At 43.8% G+C, this 19464-nt stretch overlaps 1 protein-coding gene across 3 annotated transcripts in view; it reads right to left on the bottom strand.

Annotated features, from left to right (window-relative positions):
• The window catches only part of pygl (phosphorylase, glycogen, liver), a 155373-nt gene that overhangs the window by 40619 nt on the left and 95290 nt on the right, over positions 1 to 19464 (bottom strand). For all 3 annotated transcript variants that reach the window (XM_067991011.1, XM_067991012.1, XM_067991013.1), the window contains 2 exons: positions 11186 to 11349; positions 5915 to 6029 (listed from right to left, as the gene is read on the bottom strand). In XM_067991011.1, the coding sequence (XP_067847112.1) occupies positions 5915 to 6029; positions 11186 to 11349 (279 nt within the window). The remainder of the gene's footprint in view (positions 1 to 5914; positions 6030 to 11185; positions 11350 to 19464) is intronic.

Here is a 19464-nt window from a genome sequence, read left to right as displayed (position 1 = left end):
GCAACCTCTAACCCCAAATTCTCTATCAAAACAAATCTAAAATAACCTTTAAAGATAACATTTTGCTGGCAGCAGAGTTCCCAAAAAGAAAAATTATCTACATTGTAGGATCTTTGTTCTTTAAAATAAAAGCATCTTCCACACTGCATGAATGAAGACGCTTGATGCCATTCTACAATGCAAAGTCACTCCCAATATCCATTTAAGATGATTTTTATGCTATCCCATCCATTCCCCATAAAAAAGTTGCAACGGCTCCCCTGAGGAGTTAGTTCATTTTGACTCTTTGTTGCATAATAGCATGGCTAAGTGTTGTCCTGAGTTACTCCCTACAATGGCTTGAGAAGGTAGTTAGATCGGAATTCAGCATATGGAAGACACCTATGATTTAATAAGAAATAGGAAACAGGAGCAGGAATAGGCCATACAGCCCCTCGAGCCTGCTCCGCCATTCAATAAGGTCATAGCTGATGTTTGACCTCAACTCCCATTTCCCATCCGATTCCCGTATCTCTTGATTCCCTTAGTGTCCAAAAATCTATCGCTCTCAGCCTTGAATATAATCAACCACTGAGCATTCACAGCCCTCTGGGGTAAAGAATTCCAAAGATTTACAACCCTCTGAGTGAAGAAATTTTTCCTCATCTTGGTCTTAAATGGCCGATCCCTTATCTTGAGACTATGACCCCTAGTTCTAGACTCTCCAGCCAGGGGAAACAGCCTCTCAGCGTCTACCCTGTCAAGCCCTCTCAGAATTTTATACGTTTTAATGAGATCACCTCTCATTCTTCTGAACTCCAGAGAATATAGGCCCATTCTACTCAATCTCTCCTCATTGGACAAACTTCTCATCCCAGGAATCAATCTAGTGAACCTTCTTTGCACCCCTCTAAGGCAAGTATATCCTTCCTTAGGTAAGGAGACCAAAACTGTACACAGTACTCCAGGTGTGGTATTGCCAGAGCCCTATATAATTGTAGCAAGACCTCCTTACTCTTAAACTCCAACCCCCTTGCAATAAAGGCTAACATAACATTTGCCTTCCTAATTGATTGCCGTACCTGCATGTTAACTTTCTGTGATGTGTGTACAAGGACACCCAAATCCCTCTGAATACCAACATTGCTTTGTCTCTCACCTTCTAAAAAATATTCTGCTTTTCTATTCTTCCTACCAAAGTGGATAATTTCACATTTCCCAACATTATATACTCCATCTGCCACCACCTCACCCACTCACTTAACCTGCCTATATCCCTTTGCAGCCTCTTTGCATCCTCCTCAGAGCTTACTTTCCTACCTAGTTTTGTATTGTCATCAAACTTGGATACATTACACTCGGTCTCCTCATCTAAGTCATTGATCTATATTGTAAACAGCTGAGGCCCAAGCACTGATATTGCGGCACCCCACTAGTTACAACTTGCCAACCTGAAAATGACCCCTTTGTTCCTACGCTCTATTTTCTGTCCATTAACCAATCCTCAATCCATGCTAATATATTACCCCCAATCCCATCAGCCCTAATTTTGTGTAACATCCTCTTGTGAGGCACCTTATCGAATGCCTTTTGAAAATCCAAATATACTCCTAGTACATGAATCACAGAAAGTTAGTATGCAGGTCCAGCAAGTGATTAGGAAGGCAAATGGAATGTTGTCATTTATTGCTAGGGGAATGGAATATAAAAGTAGAGATGTTTTGCTACAGTTGTACAGGGCATTGGTGAGACCACATCAAGAATACTGTGTGCAGTTGTGGTCTCCTTATTTAAGAAAAGACATAATTGCTTTGGAGGCGGTTCAGAGAAGGTTCACTCGACTGATTCCTGGGATGAGGGGGTTATCTTATGAGGAAAGGTTGGACAAGTTGGGCCTGTATACACTGGAGTTGAGAAGAATGAGAGGTGATCTTATTGAAACATATAAGATTCTGAGGGGACTTGAAGGGGTAGATACTGAGAGGATGTTTCCCCTTGTGGGAGAGACTAAAAATAAGGGGTCTCCCATTTAAGACGGAGATGTGGAGAAATTTTTTCTCTCAGAGGGTCGTGAGTCTGTGGAACTCCCTTCCCCAAAGAGCGGTGGAGGCAGTGTCATTGAATATTTTTAAGGCTGAGTTAGATAGATTCCTGATTAATAAGGGAGTCAAAGGTTATAGTAGGTAGATGGGAAAGTAGGGTTGAGGTCACAATCAGAACAGCCCTGATTTTATCAAATGGCAGAGCAGGCTCAAGGGGCCGAATGACCTCCTCCTGCTCTTAATTCGTATGTTCTACATTCACTGGTTCCCCCTTATCTACCCTGCTAGTTACATCCACAAAAAACTCTAACAGATTTGTCAAATACCATTTCCCTTTCATAAAACAGTGTTGATACTGCCTAATAATATTATGATTTTCTATGTGCCCTTACCATGTCCTTAATAATCGATTTGAACATTTTCAAGACTACTGATGTCAGGCTAACTGGCCTATAGTTCCCTGTTTTCTTTCTCCCTCCTTTCTTGAATAGCGGGGTTACATTTGCTATATTCCAATCCACGGGAATCATTCTGGAATCTAGGAAATTCTAGAAGATCAAAACCAATGCATCCACTATCTCTGCAGCCACCTCTTTTGAAACCCTAGGATGTAGGCCATCAGGTCCAGGGGATTTGTTGGCTTTTAGTCCCATTAATTTCTCCAGTACTTTTTCTTTGTTAATCTTAATTACTTTCATTGGACCCTTGGTTTCCCACTATTTCCAGTGTGTTTTTTGTTTCTTCTATTGTGAAGACAGATACAAAATATTTGTTTAACATCTCTGCCATTTCCTTATTCCCCATTATAATTTCTTCTGTCTCTGCCTCTAAGGGACCCATGTTTACTTTTGCTAATCTCTTTCTTTTTACATACTTGTAGAAGCTCTTACAATCTGTTTTTATATTTCTTGCTGGTCTACTCTCATATTCAATTTTCTCCCCCTTTATCAATTTCTTGATTATCTTTTGCTGATTTCTAAAACCCTCCCAATCCTCAGGTTTATATTCTTTTTGGCAACATTGTAAGCCTTTTCTTTTAATCTAATATTATCCTCAACTTCTCTAATTAGCTACGGTTAGATCACTTTTCCCGTGGAGCTTTTATTCCTATAGGATCATAAGAGATAGGAGCAGGAGTAAGCCATTCGGCCCATCGAGCCTGCTCCGCCATTTAATGAGATCATGCCTGATCTGATTTTTACCCCAACTCCACTTTCCCGCCCTTTCCCCATATCCTTTGACTCCCTTGCTGATCAAAAATTTGTCTAACTCAACCTTGAATGTATTCAATGACTCAGCCTCCACAGCTTTTTGGGGTAAAGAATTCCAAAGATTCACGACCCTCTGGGAGAAGAAATTCCTCCTCATTTCCGTCTTAAACGGGCGACCCCTTATTCTGAGACTATGCCCCCTAGTTTTAGATTCTCCCATGAGGGGTAACATCCAAAGGGAATGTCTATTGAAGTATGAAAATCTTCCTATAAAGTAGATAAACATTCCTTGTTGGTTCTTGGCATCCTCCACATTTTGAACAGGACAGAACAAGTAGTGACTTGGGAGGAGGAAGAAGGGCCCCCTGTGGGAGACAAGAGACTATAGCTACTAGCATTGACTTGTCAAAATCAGGTCAAGTCCAAGCAATAATGTTTGGTGGAGATATGTGAGTTAATCTAAGAAGCAGTCTTCCATATACTTTCAAAGGGTGCTTGTTATAAAGATGGCCACAAAGTAGAGAAGGATCTTATAGAAACCCCCCTCACTCAGAATATAGGTTTTCTACCACCAAGATGATCACATCTGATTACTATGCTCCATCACTAATTTAGCTAAAATATGTTTGAAATGGCTTTTTCCTCTAGCTTTTACGCTACAAACCAAAAAGAGCTGCTGACATTGCTGGAAAGTTTTAGTCTGTTCTACATAAAAGACAAAGACTATGAGAGACCAAGATGTAGATAAATGTTGGGCCAAGAAAGCTGAACTCTACCCAGCATTGTGGACTCAAAACTCCAACAAAGAAAGGCCAAATTAAATGTCTGAATCCTCCAATGCTGCTGGTGCTACTAGACGATTCCAACGGGCCAAATGACTGGACGTGGAATTGAGACATAAGAATGTGACATAGTCATATTTTAACACAATTCTGTACCAATGCCTTGGCACAGGTTGTTGCTGGATTGGACTTCACCTGTGCTGACCATGAACAGGAGGACAGGTTGGCAAACAAGTATTGCCAGATTGTGGTGAGTAACAAAAATTTATGTTAACTGGAGCATATACTTTTACAATGTAGGATACAGCTTGTGCTTTCAGTTACTGATGGTAGATTTTGGGCTCTTTTCAGATCCAACACCATCATATCTGACCACTGCCAGGCTGAGGTGCTAATCAGCACAGTGAAAACCAACACACAGCAAACTCTTGTCAAAGATTTGGAATCACAGAATGTTATAGTATAGAAACAGGTTATTTGGCCCAACAAGTCTGCGTCAATGCTTTTCTTCATGAGTTACCTAATCTAATCCCACACCCTTTAATATTTCTATTTTTCAAGCAATAATTTAATTCACTATTAAAAGAATGTGTTGATTGTTCTTCAACAATGATTTGTGGCAGAATTCAAATTCTAATGATCCTCTGTGTAAAGAAATTCTTTCTAAACTCCCCCTTCATTCTTTTTGTGATTTTGCGTCCTCTTGTAACTGTCTTGCCGATCTGAGGAAAAAATCTATCACTGTTTACTTTATCATAACTGTGACAAATAATTGATTTTTGTCTGTGCCGAATTCTTAACTTGTATACGTTATTACTAAATCAGCATGTGAGTGGTTAAAATCTCACAGGCACACAGGGTGTTTTTCAAAGGAAAACTCAGAGACTAAACAGGCTGACCGTGGAGGTTTTACAAGGTGCAAAATGTTAGGGAAAGCACAGTAGGGTATTAATTGTTTAAATGGATGGAGCCACAATCATAGACTTTCTTGCCATTGTCAAAGATTGGGCCATCCGTTTAATATTAATAAGGGAATTGCGGTTCTCTGTATTAAGACCTTTTGTTCAGACATGTCTACAGAGGTAGATCCAAGCCAACTTGACACTGATCAAAGAATCTGGCCAGTGGGTTGGATTGACAGTTGTGTCTGAGACTTCTGAGCATAAGACATGGTCATTGATTGACTATAGTCCTCTTTGATGGAGGTTTCCTTGCCTATGGGTCTAGCGTCAATGTTGGCGGCCACTCCACCCTAACTCTATACCACTGTGCCCCCACTGGTGGCTCAGGAGATACCCAGGAATGGCACTGGAAGAGCCTGGGATGTTAGCTGGTAGGTATGAATGAGCATGACTATGTCAGACTGTTGTTCGACTAGTCTGTGTGACAGCTCTCCCGACTTTGGGTTTTTACGACAATCCGACAGCTTCATGGTGACTTTTGCTGGTACCAGTTTTTTATTTCCCAAATTCAAATTCTTGAACTGCCATGGCAGGATTTGAACTGGTATTCCCTAGATTACTAGTTCAGTAACATTACAACAATGCTACCGTACCCATTGAGGTGTTATGTTAACTGATTTTCTACTCAAGCCACATAGTGTTATTGATGATGCAGTTAGAGAGCAAATACTGAGTGGAGAAACATATTCGGAGTCTAGTAAAAAAAAGCGGCAAAATTGAAAACATAACGGATAAAATTCAACTTCGGCGGGCGTACAAAACGGGCGGTACCATATCGGCTGCCCATTATATACCCAATCTGATTTTCCTTTCAATTAACTTCAGTGGAAAGGAAAATTGGGTGTGGTATATAAAGGGTGGCTAATCTGCTATCGTCTTCTTGCGCCCAGCCGAAGTTGAATTTTATCCCCGTAGTTGCTGGACAGTACCCTACGTACCTCAGCTATAAGTGCCGCAAGTGCTGGATTGCAAAGCAAGAGCCATCGCCTTGGAGTGATCCCATTCGTCTTATTCTGAAATTTTACTGGATCAATGTCACTGAAGTCTTTAAAACTGATTTATAGAAAAAAGAGCAGAAAACCTAAAAAAATTATTACTAATAACAAAACAACTTTGATTTTCAATGTTTCTAAAATCTAATTCAAAAAGATTTACATGGCACTATTAAAGATGAACAATTGAGACCAAATCAATTAAAGGAATCGCTTGGGATAAGGTCCAACAATGCCCTTATCCTAAAGCATTACTTAGAAAAATCTCCAACAAAATTCACAACCTGAAGGAATGAAACTTCACACTTTTAATTGTTCACTTTCTGGGCAAGAGAGGTTGATTGAACATAAGGACATAAGAAACAGAAGCAGGAGTAGGCCAGACGGCCCCTCGAGACTGCTCCGTCATTCAATCAGATCATGGCTGATCCACCCAGCACTCTCTTAAAATGACAATCTGGGTCCTATATATGTCAAAGGTTCCCGATTTGCATTATAAATGGTCCCACCGTCGAACTTAGGGAGAAGCTGTCAAGTAGAGCAAGTGTGAGTGGGGGAGCATTTAGGGAGCAGCGATCATTGTATCATAAGGTTTAGAATAGCTATGGAAAAGGATACGAACCACTCTAAAGTAAAAATACTCAATTGGAGGAGGACTAATTTCAATGGGATGAGAACAGATCTGGTCTGGGTAAATTGGAATCAAAGATTGGCAGGCAAAACTGTAATTAAAAAGTGGGCGGCTTTTAAGGAGGAGGTGGTTTGGGTACAGTCTAGGCACATTCCTACGAGGCAGAAAGGTAGGGCAACAAAAGCCAGAGCTCCTTGGATGACAAAAGAGATAGTAAGTAAGATGAAATAGAAAAAAGGGGCATATGATAGATGTCAGGTTGATATCACAAGTGAGAACCAGGCAGAGTATAGAAAGTTCAGAGGGGAAGTGAAAAAGGAAATAGAGGGGCAAAGAGAGAATATGAGAATAGACTGGCGGCCAACATAAAAGGGAATCCAAAAGTCTTCTACAGGCAGGTAAACAAGTAGTAAGAGGAGGGGTGGGGCCGATTAGGGACCATAAAGGAGATCCACTCATGGAGGCAGAGGGGATGGCCGAGGTGCTAAATGAGTACTTTACATCTGTCTTTACCAAGAAAGAAGATGCTGCCAGAGTCTCAGTAAAGGAAGATATAGTTGAGATACTGGATGGGCTAAAAATTGATAAATATGAGGTACTTGAAAGGCTAGCTGTACTTAACGTAGATAAGTCACCCAGTCCGGATGGGATGCATCCTAGGTTGCTGAGGGAAGCAAGGGTGAAAATTGCAGAGATACTGGCCATAGTCTTCCAAACATCCATAGATGCAGGGGTGGTGCCAGAAGACTGGAGAATTGCAAATGTTACGGCCTTGTTCAAATAAGAGTTTAAGGATAAACTCAGCAACTATAGGCCAGTCAGTTTAACCACAGTGGTGGAGAAACTTTTGGAAACGATAATCCGGGACAGTATTAACAGTCACTTGGACGAGGGTGGATTGATTAGGGAAAGCCAGCATGGATTTGCTAAAGGCAAATTGTGTTTAACTGAGCTGATGGAGTTTTTTGATGAGATAACAGAGAGGATAGATGAGGGCAATGCAGTTGATGTGGTGTATATAGTCTTTCAAAAGGTAGGCTTATTATCAAGATTGGGGCCCATGGAATAAAGGGGGCATTAGCAACGTGGGTACAAGAATTGGCTAAGGCACAGGAAACAGAGAGTAGTGGTGAACGGTTGTTTTTTGGATTGGAGAGAGGTGTACAGCGGTGTTCCCCAGGGGTCAGTGCTGGGCCCACTGCTTTTCTTGATATATATTAATGATTTGGACATGGGTGTACAGGGCACAATTTCCAAATTTGCAGATGACACAAAACTTGGATGGGTAGTAAACAGTTAGGAGGATAGCAATAGACTTCAATAGACTCATCCATGAGGCGCTGTGGGCCATCAGCAGCAGCAGAATTGTATTCCAGCACAATCTGTAACCTCATGGCTCGGCATATTCCTCAGTCTACCATTACCAACAAGCCAGGGGATCAACCCTGGTTTAATGAGGAGTGTAGAAGAGCATGCCAGGAGAAGCACCAGGCGTACCTAAAAATGAGGTACCAACCTGGTGCAGCTACAACTCAGGACTACATGCATAATACAGTGGAAGCAACATGCTATAGACAGAGCTAAGCGATTCCAGAACCAACGGATCAGATCAAAGCTCTGCAGTCCTGCCACATCCAGTTGTGAATGGTGGTGGACAATTAAACAACTAACGGGAGGAGGAGGCTCTGCAAACATCCCCATCCTCAATGATGGCGGAGTCCAGCACGTGAGTGCAAAAGACAAGGCTGAAGCGTTTGCAACCATCTTCAGCCAGAAGTGCTGAGTGGATGATCCATCTCGGCCTCCTCCCGAAATCCCCACCATCACAGAAGTCAGTCTTCAGCCAATTCGATTCACTCCACGTGATATCAAGAAACAGCTGAGTGCACTGGATACAGCAAAGGCTATGGCCCCGACAACATCCCAGCTGTAGTGCTGAAGACTTGTGCTCCAGAACTAGCAGCGCCTCTAGCCAAACTGTTCCAGTACAGCTACAACACTGGCATCTACGCGACAATGTGGAAAATTGCCCAGGTATGTCCTGTCCACAAAAAACAGGACAAATCCAATCCGGCCAATTACCGCCCCATCAGTCTACTCTCAATCATCAGCAAAGTGATGGAAGGTGTCGTCGACAGTGCTATCAAGCAGCACTTACTCACCAATAACCTGCTCACTGATGCTCAGTTTGGGTTCCGCCAGGATCACTCGGCGCCAGACCTCATTACAGCCTTGGTCCAAACATGGACAAAAGAGCTGAATTCCAGAGGTGAGGTGAGAGTGACTGCCCTTGACATCAAGGCAGCATTTGACCGAGTGTGGCACCGAGGAGCCCTAGTAAAATTGAAGTCGATGGGAATCAGGGGGAAAACTCTCCAGTGGCTGGAGTCATACATAGTACAAAGGAAGACGGTAATGGTTGTTGGAGGCCAGGACATTGCTGCAGGAGTTCCTCAGGGCAGTGTCCTAGGCCCAACCATCTTCAGCTGCTTCATCAATGACCTTCCCTACATCATAAGGTCAGAAACGGGGATGTTCGCTGATGATTGCACAGTGTTCAGTTCCATTCGCAACCCCTCAGATAATGAAGCAGTCCGAGCCCGCATGCAGCAAGACCTGGACAACATCCAGGCTTGGGCTGATAAATGGCCAGCAACATTCGTGCCAGGCAAGTGCCAGGCAATAACCATCTCCAACAAGAGAGAGTCGAACCACCTCCCCTTGACATTCAACGGCATTACCATCGCCGAATCCCCCACCATCAACATTCTGGGGGTCACCATTGACCAGAAACTTAACTGGACCAGCCACATAAATACTGTGGCCACAAGAGCAGGTCAGAGGCTGGGTATTCTGCGGTGAATGACTCACCTCCTGACTCCCCAAAGCCTTTCCACCATCTACAAGGCACAAGTCAGGAGTGTGATGGAATACTCTCCACTTGCCTGGAATGAGTGCAGCTCCAACAACACTCAAGAAGCTCAAAACCATCCAGGACAAAGCAGCCCGCTTGATTGGCACACCATCCACCACCCTAAACATTCACTCCCTTCACCACCGGCGTACCGTGGCTGCAGTGTGTACCATCCACAGGATGCACTGCAGCAACTCGCCAAGGCTTCTTCGACAGCACCTCCCAACCCCGCGACCTCTACCACCTAGAAGGACTAGGGCAGCAGGCACATGGGAACAACACCACCTGCACGTTCCCCTCCAAGTCACACACCATCCCGACTTGGAAATTCATCGCCGTTCCTTCATCGTCGTTGGGTCAAAATCCTGGAACTCCCTTCCTAACAGCACTGTGGGAGAACCTTCACCACACGGACTGCAGCGGTTCAAGAAGGCAGCTCACCACCACTGTCTCAAGGGCAATTAGGGATGGGCAATAAATGCTGGCCTCGCCAGCGACGCCCACATCCCATTAATGAAAAAAAAAGACAGGCTGGTGGCATGGGCGGACACGTGGCAGGTGAAATTTAACACAGAAAAATGCGAAGTGATACATTTCGGTAGGAAGAACTCGGAGAGGCAATAAAAACTAGAGGGCACAACTTTAAAAGGGGTACAGGAACAGAGAGATCTGCGGGTATATGTGCACAAATCATCGAAGTTGACCGGGTAGGTTGAGAAAGCGGTTAAAAAAGCATAAGGGATCTTGGGCTTTACAAATAGAGGCATAGAGTACAAAAGTATGGAAGTCATGATGAACCTTTATAAAACACTGGTTCGGCCACAACTGTCTTCTGTGTCCAGTTCTGGGCACTGCATTTCAGGAAAGATGTGAAGGCCTTAGAGAGGGTGCAGAAGAGATTTACTGGAATGATTCCAGGGATGAGGGACTTTAGTTACATGGACAGACTGGAGAAGCTGGGGCTGTATCCTTGGAACAGAGACGGTTGCAAGGAGATTTGATAGAGGTATTCAAAATCATGAAGGGTCTGGACAGAGTTGATAGAGAGAAACTGTTCCCATTGGCAGAAGGGTCAAGAACCAGAAGACATGGACTTAAGGTGATTGGCAAAAGAACCAAAGGTGACACGAGGAAAAACTTTTTTACACAGCGAGTGGTTATGATCTGGAATGCACTGCCTGAGGGGGTGGTGGAGTCTGATTCAATCATGGCCTTCAAAAGGGAACTGGATAAGTACTTGAAAGGAAAAAATTTGCAGGGCTACAGGGCAAGGGCGGGGGATTGGGACTATCTGGATTGCTCTTGCATAGAGCCGGTGCGGACTTGATGGGCCGAATGGCCTCCTTCTGTGCTGTAACTTTTCTATGATTCTATGATTCTAAGCTCCAGCTGCCCAGCTGTAGGCCTGTGGAAAGACTGTCCTGGCCACAGTGACAGCAGGAAGGGGCGGTAAGTCCTTCCCCATGATTTTTCGGGGGCTATTGGGTCGTTTTCGCCAGGCGGAAGGCTTAGAAATTCAACCTCTTATTTTCTGTTGTCTTGATTTTTGGACTCATTTTTCTGTCAACGTTTGCAACGTAAAAATGGTATGTCAAACAGTCTCTTTCAAATAAGAACAATTACTTACAAGTTGGCTACTGAATATTTAAAAAGCTTTTAAGAATATCCTTACACCTGATCTTTGATGATCTTGGAATGAATCTTGGCTACGCCATTCACTGCATGAGAACCCACAATGCAGAGGTGTGCCATATTTATCTTCTTTTCTCCATCCTCTTCTACCAGAGACATTCGTCTTAAACGCTGATCATCTCCAGGAAATAGAGTTTTTATATTCTGTGGAAGACAGTAAAAGAAATAAAATATGGAATTTTTAAAAGTTGCAATATAGTGAAGTCTGTTTGTGAATCAAGAGACTCATTCTGTTTAAATTAATCACAACAATTAACCAATCCATTTCAATAGGCTGCAGTGTTATTTTTTTAAAGGAATCACAACATTTAATTAAAGAGAATGCATAGAAATTGATCTCATATCACCCGTTTTACAACCGTAAAATTAGCAGAAGAGCAAATTTCGGGGAGCAATGTGCCGCGACCGATCACACCAGCAATACGGGCTTGCCATGTTGGCATAGGCAGCTGCTCGGGCATCAGCTTCAAACACCGTTAAGCCTCTTACATCGGTGAGTGAGGGGCCTAATGCCTGTTTCAGGATCCCTGCGATCGCTCAGGATTCTTCAGCAGTCACCCCTTCAAATCTCTTTTACTCTCATACAGCCCTGCACTGCCCTACTTAAACTCCAGCATGATCAACCCTTCTGTCCCCTGCTTCCTGTGCTTCTCCTCCAATCACAACAGGACACCACTGCTCCTCCTTCTGCTTGTACTTGCATACTGAGGAAACTTCTATTGCCCTCACAACTACTCCCCGCACTGGCCCACACCCGCTTCTTCCTGTCAGTGTGCACATGATGCTGAACTGTCTCACACATCTTTAAAACCCTTCAACAGGGCACAATCTTTTTTTTTATTCGTTCACGGGATGTGGGCGTCGCTGGCAAGGCCGGCATTTATTGCCCATCCCTAATTGCCCTTGAGAAGGTGGTGGTGAGCCGCCTTCTTGAACCGCTGCAGTCCGTGTGGTGACGGTTCTCCCACAGTGCTGTTAGGAAGGGAGTTCCAGGATTTTGACCCAGCGACAATGAAGGAGCGGCGATATATTTCCAAGTCGGGATGGTGTGTGACTTGGAGGGGAACGTGCAGGTGGTGTTGTTCCCATGCGCCTGCTGCCCTTGTCCTTCTAGGTGGTAGAGGTCGCGGGTTTGGGAGGTGCTGTCGAAGAAGCCTTGGCGAGTTGCTGCAGTGCATCCTGTGGATGGTACACACTGCAGCCACAGTGCGCCGGTGGTGAAGGGAGTGAATGTTTAGGGTGGTGGATGGTGTGCCAATCAAGCGGGCTGCTTTATCTTGGATGGTGTCGAGCTTCTTGAGTGTTGTTGGAGCTGCACTCATCCAGGCAAGTGGAGAGTATTCCATCACACTCCTGACTTGTGCCTTGTAGATGGTGGAAAGGCTTTGGGGAGTCAGGAGGTGAGTCACTCGCCGCAGAATACCCAGCCTCTGACCTGCTCTCGTAGCCACAGTATTTATATGGCTGGTCCAGTTAAGTTTCTGGTCAATGGTGACCCCCAGGATGTTGATGGTGGGGGATTCGGCGATGGTAATGCTGTTGAATGTCAAGGGGAGGTGGTTAGACTCTCTCTTGTTGGAGATGGTCATTGCCTGGCACTTATCTGGCGCGAATGTTACTTGCCACTTATCAGCCCAAGCCTGGATGTTGTCCAGGTCTTGCTGCATGCGGGCTCGGACTGCTTCATTATTTGAGGGGTTGCGAATGGAACTGAACACTGTGCAGTCATCAGCGAACATCCCCATTTCTGACCTTATGATGGAGGGAAGGTCATTGATGAAGCAGCTGAAGATGGTTGGGCCTAGGACACTGCCCTGAGGAACTCCTGCAGCAATGCCCTGGGGCTGAGATGCTTGGCCTCCAACAACCACTACCATCTTCCTTTGTGCTAGGTATGACTCCAGCCACTGGAGAGTTTTCCCCCTGATTCCCATTGACTTCAATTTTACTAGGGCTCCTTGGTGCCACACTCGGTCAAATGCTGCCTTGATGTCAAGGGCAGTCACTCTCACTGCCCTTGACATCACTATCAATCTTCTTGAAGAGAAGCTAGCACACAACAGATGGGAAACTGCAAGAACAGGAGGATGCATGTGCTCACACAAATGGAGGAGGCTGCCATCGACAGAATTGGCAGAGGGCATGCAGCATTAGAGAAGGCGAGGGTGGAGGCTATGCACTGCAGGGTGTTTGGGCATCTTCCCTTCCTTCTCTCTTTATATTTAACTCTCTCACTCACACACTCAACATGGTGATGCATTGTATTGCCACTCATCCGCTACTACTTACCCTTGCCACTACATGCTAAGCCTTGTCCCTCTTCCCACTTTCTAGGCCCATCAGACGTCTTGGGCCTCACTGCAGCACACACTGAGGAGGACCTTTCCGAAGATGCACCATCACTTACGCTCGCCCTTCCAAACACAGCACAGAAATTGGCAACCCATTTTCTACAGATGGTGGGTAATTCACTCAGCACAATTGAGCAGCAGCAAGTGCAGGTAGAAAGAACAGTCCAGGAAACAATTATGTAATTTATTTTGTTTCTTTTTGCCTGATCTGGCCCTTCATGCCTCGTGAAACCAGGCGTGAATCAAAAGCCGTGGGAAAGCCGCCCAGGTAAGTTAAAAATTGTTCTAACCATGTTCTGTCACAAGTAAAGTGCCGTAAGTACCTCAATGAGATACATTTGGCTCTTCAACTATCATCCTGCCGGCTTTAATTGCCACGGGACGTCTGGATTCCGGATGCCCGCGCGCACACAGGTGCATCCGTGGGGAACGCGGACGTTGGCGGGTTGAAGCCGGGCTCCGAACCCGAATGGGATTTCCCTGATTTTCAGAGCCCACCCACCCCCACAATTTCTCAGGAAAATCGAGCCCCAGGAGTTTCCTCAGTGCTCCCATATCTTGGGACCCTAAGTCCATTTTACTAAGTACAAAGTAAAGCAATCAGCTTATTCTTGATGAGCAATGCCATGAGGTATCCACTAGTATAATATAATAATACCAGTGCATCTAGCAGACATGCTCAAATTTTTGGGTCACACTTTAAAAAATGTACAGAGCCAAAAGCAGGTAATTTGGAACATACAGAGACACTCTCCAGGAACAGATAATATTGAAGTCAGAATGTTGGTAGCCTCTCAATTGACCTTGCCAATCAGTTAAAAAAAAAACAAAAGACCACTAGACAAATACGGATAAGGAATTTCATTCGGCTTCATCCGTAACTATTTCAACAGCATTCATGGAATACGTGTATTGTCTATTTTTCCTTTCTATTTGCAGTAATTTACACTTGCTGCATCTGCTGTTGCTTCTGTTCACTTACATATTTTGTCTATCTCCTTTTGTCATTTCTGAGTTGCCTCCTCTGATTCCACTAGTTTGGTATCATCTGCAAATTTGACCACTTTGCATTAAGAACATAAGAAATAGGAGCAGGAGTAGGCCATACGGCCCCTTGAGCCAGCTCCGCCATTCAATAAGATCATGGCTGATCTTCGACCTCAACTCCACTTTCCTGCCTGATCCCCATATGCCTTGATTCCCTTAGAGTCCAAAAATCTATCGATCTCAGCCTTGAATATAATCAACGACTGAGCATCCACAGCGCTCTGGGTTAGAGAATTCCAAAGATTCACAACCCTCTGAGAGAAGAAATTCCTCCTCATCTCAGTTTTAAATGGCCGACCCCTTATCCTGAGACCATGCCCCCTAATTCTAGACTCTCCAGCCAGGGGAAACAGCCTCCTAGCATCTACATTGTCAAGCCCTCTCAGAATCTTATGTTTTAATGAGATTATCTCATTCTTCTAAACTCCAGAGAGAATAGGCCCATTCTACTCAATCTCTCCTCATAGGACAACCCTTTCAAGCCAGGAATCAATCTAGTAAACCTTCGTTGCACCACCTCTAAGCCAAGTATATCCTTCCTTAGGTAAGGAGACCAAAGCTGTATACAGCACTCCAGGTGTGGTCTCACCAAAGCCCTATACAATTGCAGCAAGACTTCCTTACTCTTGTACTCCAACCACTTTGTAATAAAGGCCAACATACCATTTGCCTTCCTAACTGCCTGCTTACCTGCATGTTAACTTTCTGTGTTTCGTGTACAAAGACACCCAAATCTCTCTGAACACCAACATTTAATAGTTTCTCACCATGTAAAAAATATTCTGTTTTTCTATTCTTCCTATCAAAGCAAATAACCTCACATTTCCCCACATTATACTCCATCTGTCACCTTCTTGCCCATTCACCTAACCTGTCTACATCCCTTTGCAGGCTCTTTGGGCTCAATTTTAAAAGGGTGGTGGGATGGCAGTGTCAATGGGCGCACGGCAAACCAGTAAAATAAAAACTTACCTTTCTCTACTCGATCGCGAGGTAATTGATGCACATTAATCTTGTTTCCGGGTTTCGCGCCCGTTCCTCATTTCCCCCCGCCCTTAACGCACCCGCACTTCCATTTTAAAATTGAGCCATTTGTGTCCTTCTCACAGCTTACTTCCCCACCTACCTTTGTATCGTCAGCCAACTTGGATACATTACACTCGGTCGCTTCATCTAAGTTATTAATGTAGATTGTAAATAGCTGAGGCCCACGCACTGATCCTTGCGACACCCCACTTGTTACAGCCTGCCAACCTGAAAACGACCCGTTTATTCCTACTCTGTTTTACTGTCCGTTAACCAATCCTCTATCCATGCTAATATATTATCCCCAACCCCATGAGCCGTTATATTGTGTAACAAATTTTTGTGTGACACCTTATCGAATGCCTTTTGAACATTCAAATATACCACATCAACTGGTTCCCCTTTATCTACCCTGCTAGTTACATCCTCAAAAAACTCCATTAGATTTGTCAAACATGATTTCCCTTTCATAAAACCATGCTGACTCTGCCTAATCATATTATGATTTTCTACCTTTTACATATGCTACCTTCCAATCTACTGGGACTGTTCTAGAATCTAGGGAATTTTGGAAGATCACAACCAATGCATGCACTATCTCTGTATCCACCTCTTTTAGAACCCTAGGATGTAGGTCATCAGGTCCAGGGGATTTGTTGGCTTTTAGTCCCATTAATTTCTCCAGAACTTTTTCTTTACTAATATTAATTACTTTAAGTTCCTCATTCTTTTTAGACCCTTGGTTCCCCACTATTTCCGGTATGTTTTTTGTATCCTCGACTGTGAAGACAGATACAAAATATTTTTTTAATGTCTCTGCCATTTCCTTATTCCCCATTATAATTTCTCCTGTCTTGGCCTCTAAGGGACCCAAGTTTACTTTTACTACTCTCTTCCTTTTTACATACTTGTAGAAACTCTTACAATCTGTTTTTATATTTCTTGCTAATTTACTCTCATCTTCTATTTTCTCCCTCTTTATCAATTTTTTGGTTATCCTTTGCAGGTTTCTAAAACTCTCCCAATCCTCAAGCTTCCTACTCTTCTTGGCAACATTATAAGCCTCTTCTCTTAATTTAATATTATCCTTAACTTCTTTAGTTAGCCATGGATGGATCACTTTTGCCAGGGAATTTTTATTCCTCAATGGAATGTATATTAGTTGAGAATTATGAAATATTTCTTTAGTTTCTGAATCCAAATCACTTATGTAAATTAGACATGGTATTGCTCCCACCCCCAAAACCCTGGGGCACTCAGTCAGTAACTTGCCCCCTATGCCGACATAACGCTTCTAACGAGTACTTGGTATTTTCAACCCTTCAGTCAATTCCTTATCCAATCCCAAGGTTTAAATGATAGCCCATAGACTTGAGTTTAACTAATAGCCTTTCATGAGGAACTATGTTAAATGTCTTTTGGAAGTCTTGATCCACCACATTGTAGGTTGTCATTTCCTCAAAGAATTTGAGGGATTTGGGCAGGCTCTTCCCCTTCTAAATTCAAGTTGACTGTTTGCTGGGTCAAACCACTGCTGTCTACTAGGTTGTTGTTGTACAGGTAAACTTAATGCATACTCCTGATACCGTATTCCACATTTTACACAGAATTGATCTAAGTCTAATGGGTTTGTGGTTGCCTGTGTCTGTTTTGTCATCAGTACCTCACAAATCTCCTCCCTAGTCTTAGATCTCTGGCATAAATATTGTCTATCCCATAGGATTTGTTTTGAGTCCTTCTAGCGTAGTTTGGACCAGCAAGTTTCAGTGTAGTAAGAGTTTGGGTGGGAGTAGTTGTAGAGAATATAAGAATGGGTTGGGAAATCAGTAGAGTCAGGTTGAGCAGAAAGGAATCAGGAGGTGATTGATTCAGATACAAAATTAATCGCATGGGAGGCAGAGGTGAGACGTGGGCCTAGAGGGATTGGGAATAGGTTGGGAGGTCAGGGTAGGAGTCAATTGAGATATGCTTTGGGAATCAGGGTGCTGGAAGCATCAAAAGTGGGGTGGAATACTGACAATTCACGACAGGAGAGCCTACCACTGGAACTCTAAACAAATGTTCCTCACCCAAATTCCTACTGGTTACAGTCTTTCTCGTAATTACTTGGGTATTCTTACTTTGGAGTCAGGACTTGTTTCCACATTTGTTGCAGCAGCCAGGTCAAAATTGTAACTAATTGGGATATCAAAACATTTAATGCTCATTCTCATAAAACCCTTTGAAACAGTCTCCCCTTTGAAAAGTCAACCCGCAAGACAGAGGCACTTCACTCAAATAATACACAGCAAACCCCATACACAAAGGCCAGCTTTGAGAGCCAATGTTTCACTGCTGTGCACCAGGGAACACTTATTTCCCTGTCACAAATTAGAGGAAAAAGGAGTGGCGATCCATGATGCTGTGTGTTTGCCCCCTTTGTATTGCCCGGGTATTTTCTGGAGATTCTGGGGGTGGGGCAAAGGGGGAGGGGCAGAGCACTTGCATCCATAGCAGTTACAAGCATGGAAATCCCATACTAATAAAGTGGGAGTGACATCACAGTGCCTTCTGCCTCATTTTCCTGGATCAATACCAGGCAGAATTCAATTTGGAGGTGCGCTGACAGTAAGGGTGCCGCAGTCATTGCACCCAGCCTGCTCATACTGCAGGATCTGAGAAGGGGAGAGCAGCAAATAAAAACACATATATAGCCTTTTTTCCAGGTGCTACATTGGATCTTTGGGCTGGGGACTTTCTGGCTGCTTCTCAGCCCTATCAGAGCAGTTAACATTTACTCCCCCACTGCCAGGTGCCCACATATAAATAAAAAAGCAGGCCTACTGATTCATAGCATCTTAAGCTCGCCAAGAATTGTTTAAAAAAAATCTGTCCCTAGTGTTTTCATTTTTTTGTAATTATATTTTATATTTTGAGATTTCTCACCCTCTTAGATATCCATATCAAAAAGGCAATAAGATAAAAATAACTACCTGCTTTTCAACCTCAAAAGGCAAAATTACACTGCAAGAAACACAGATTTCTCATTATTTGTGCCTAGAATGACCAAGTTTATAAATGCACCCTGTTCTTCAAGGAACATCTGGTATCATCACCACCTTGGGGGCGGGGTGGGGGTTGGGGTCACTATTAGCTAGAATTTTGTTTGGACCAGCCATACCTGTCATGCCTAGGAGAGCAGGGCAGAAGCTGAGTTTTCTGTGATGACTGCCTCACCTCCTGACCCTCAAGGTCTCACCACCATCCACAAGGCTTATCAGGAGTGTGATGGAACACTCCTGGATGGGTGCAGCTACAACACTCAAGAAGCTCTACACCATCCGGGATAGAGCAGTCTGCTTGATTGGCACCCAGCCACTGGACTGGATATTCACCCACTCTGTGACCAAGTACTGTGACTGCAGTATGTAGTATCTATAGCATTCATTGCAGCAATTCATTAAGCTTACTTTGATAGCACTTTCCAACCCTGTGACCTCTACCATTGAGAAGGACAAGGGCTGCAGCGTCATTACCTCCAAGTTACACACCCTGACTTGGTCATACATCACTGCTCCTTCATCGCCGTTGGGATAAAATCCTTACCTAACACCATCGTAGTAGACTAACACCATAAGGATTGCAGCAGATCAAGAAGATTCACCACCACCTTCTTAGGGCAACTAGGGATGGGCAATAAATATGGCCTTGCCAGCAATCCCTGTATCCCAAGAACAAAACAATAATTCTCTGTATTGAATTTAAATCATTGTCAAAAAATAAAGGCACTCTCTCCAGCATCAGTATTTTAACACAATCAATTATGCTGGCTACACTCCTGCATTACTTACAGCTC

The sequence above is a fragment of the Heptranchias perlo genome, chromosome 10 (assembly GCF_035084215.1).
Source record: "Heptranchias perlo isolate sHepPer1 chromosome 10, sHepPer1.hap1, whole genome shotgun sequence".
Taxonomy (NCBI): domain Eukaryota; kingdom Metazoa; phylum Chordata; class Chondrichthyes; order Hexanchiformes; family Hexanchidae; genus Heptranchias; species Heptranchias perlo.
The sequence above is the reverse complement of the archived record's forward strand: the minus strand, read 5'-3'. Positions and strand labels throughout refer to the sequence as shown.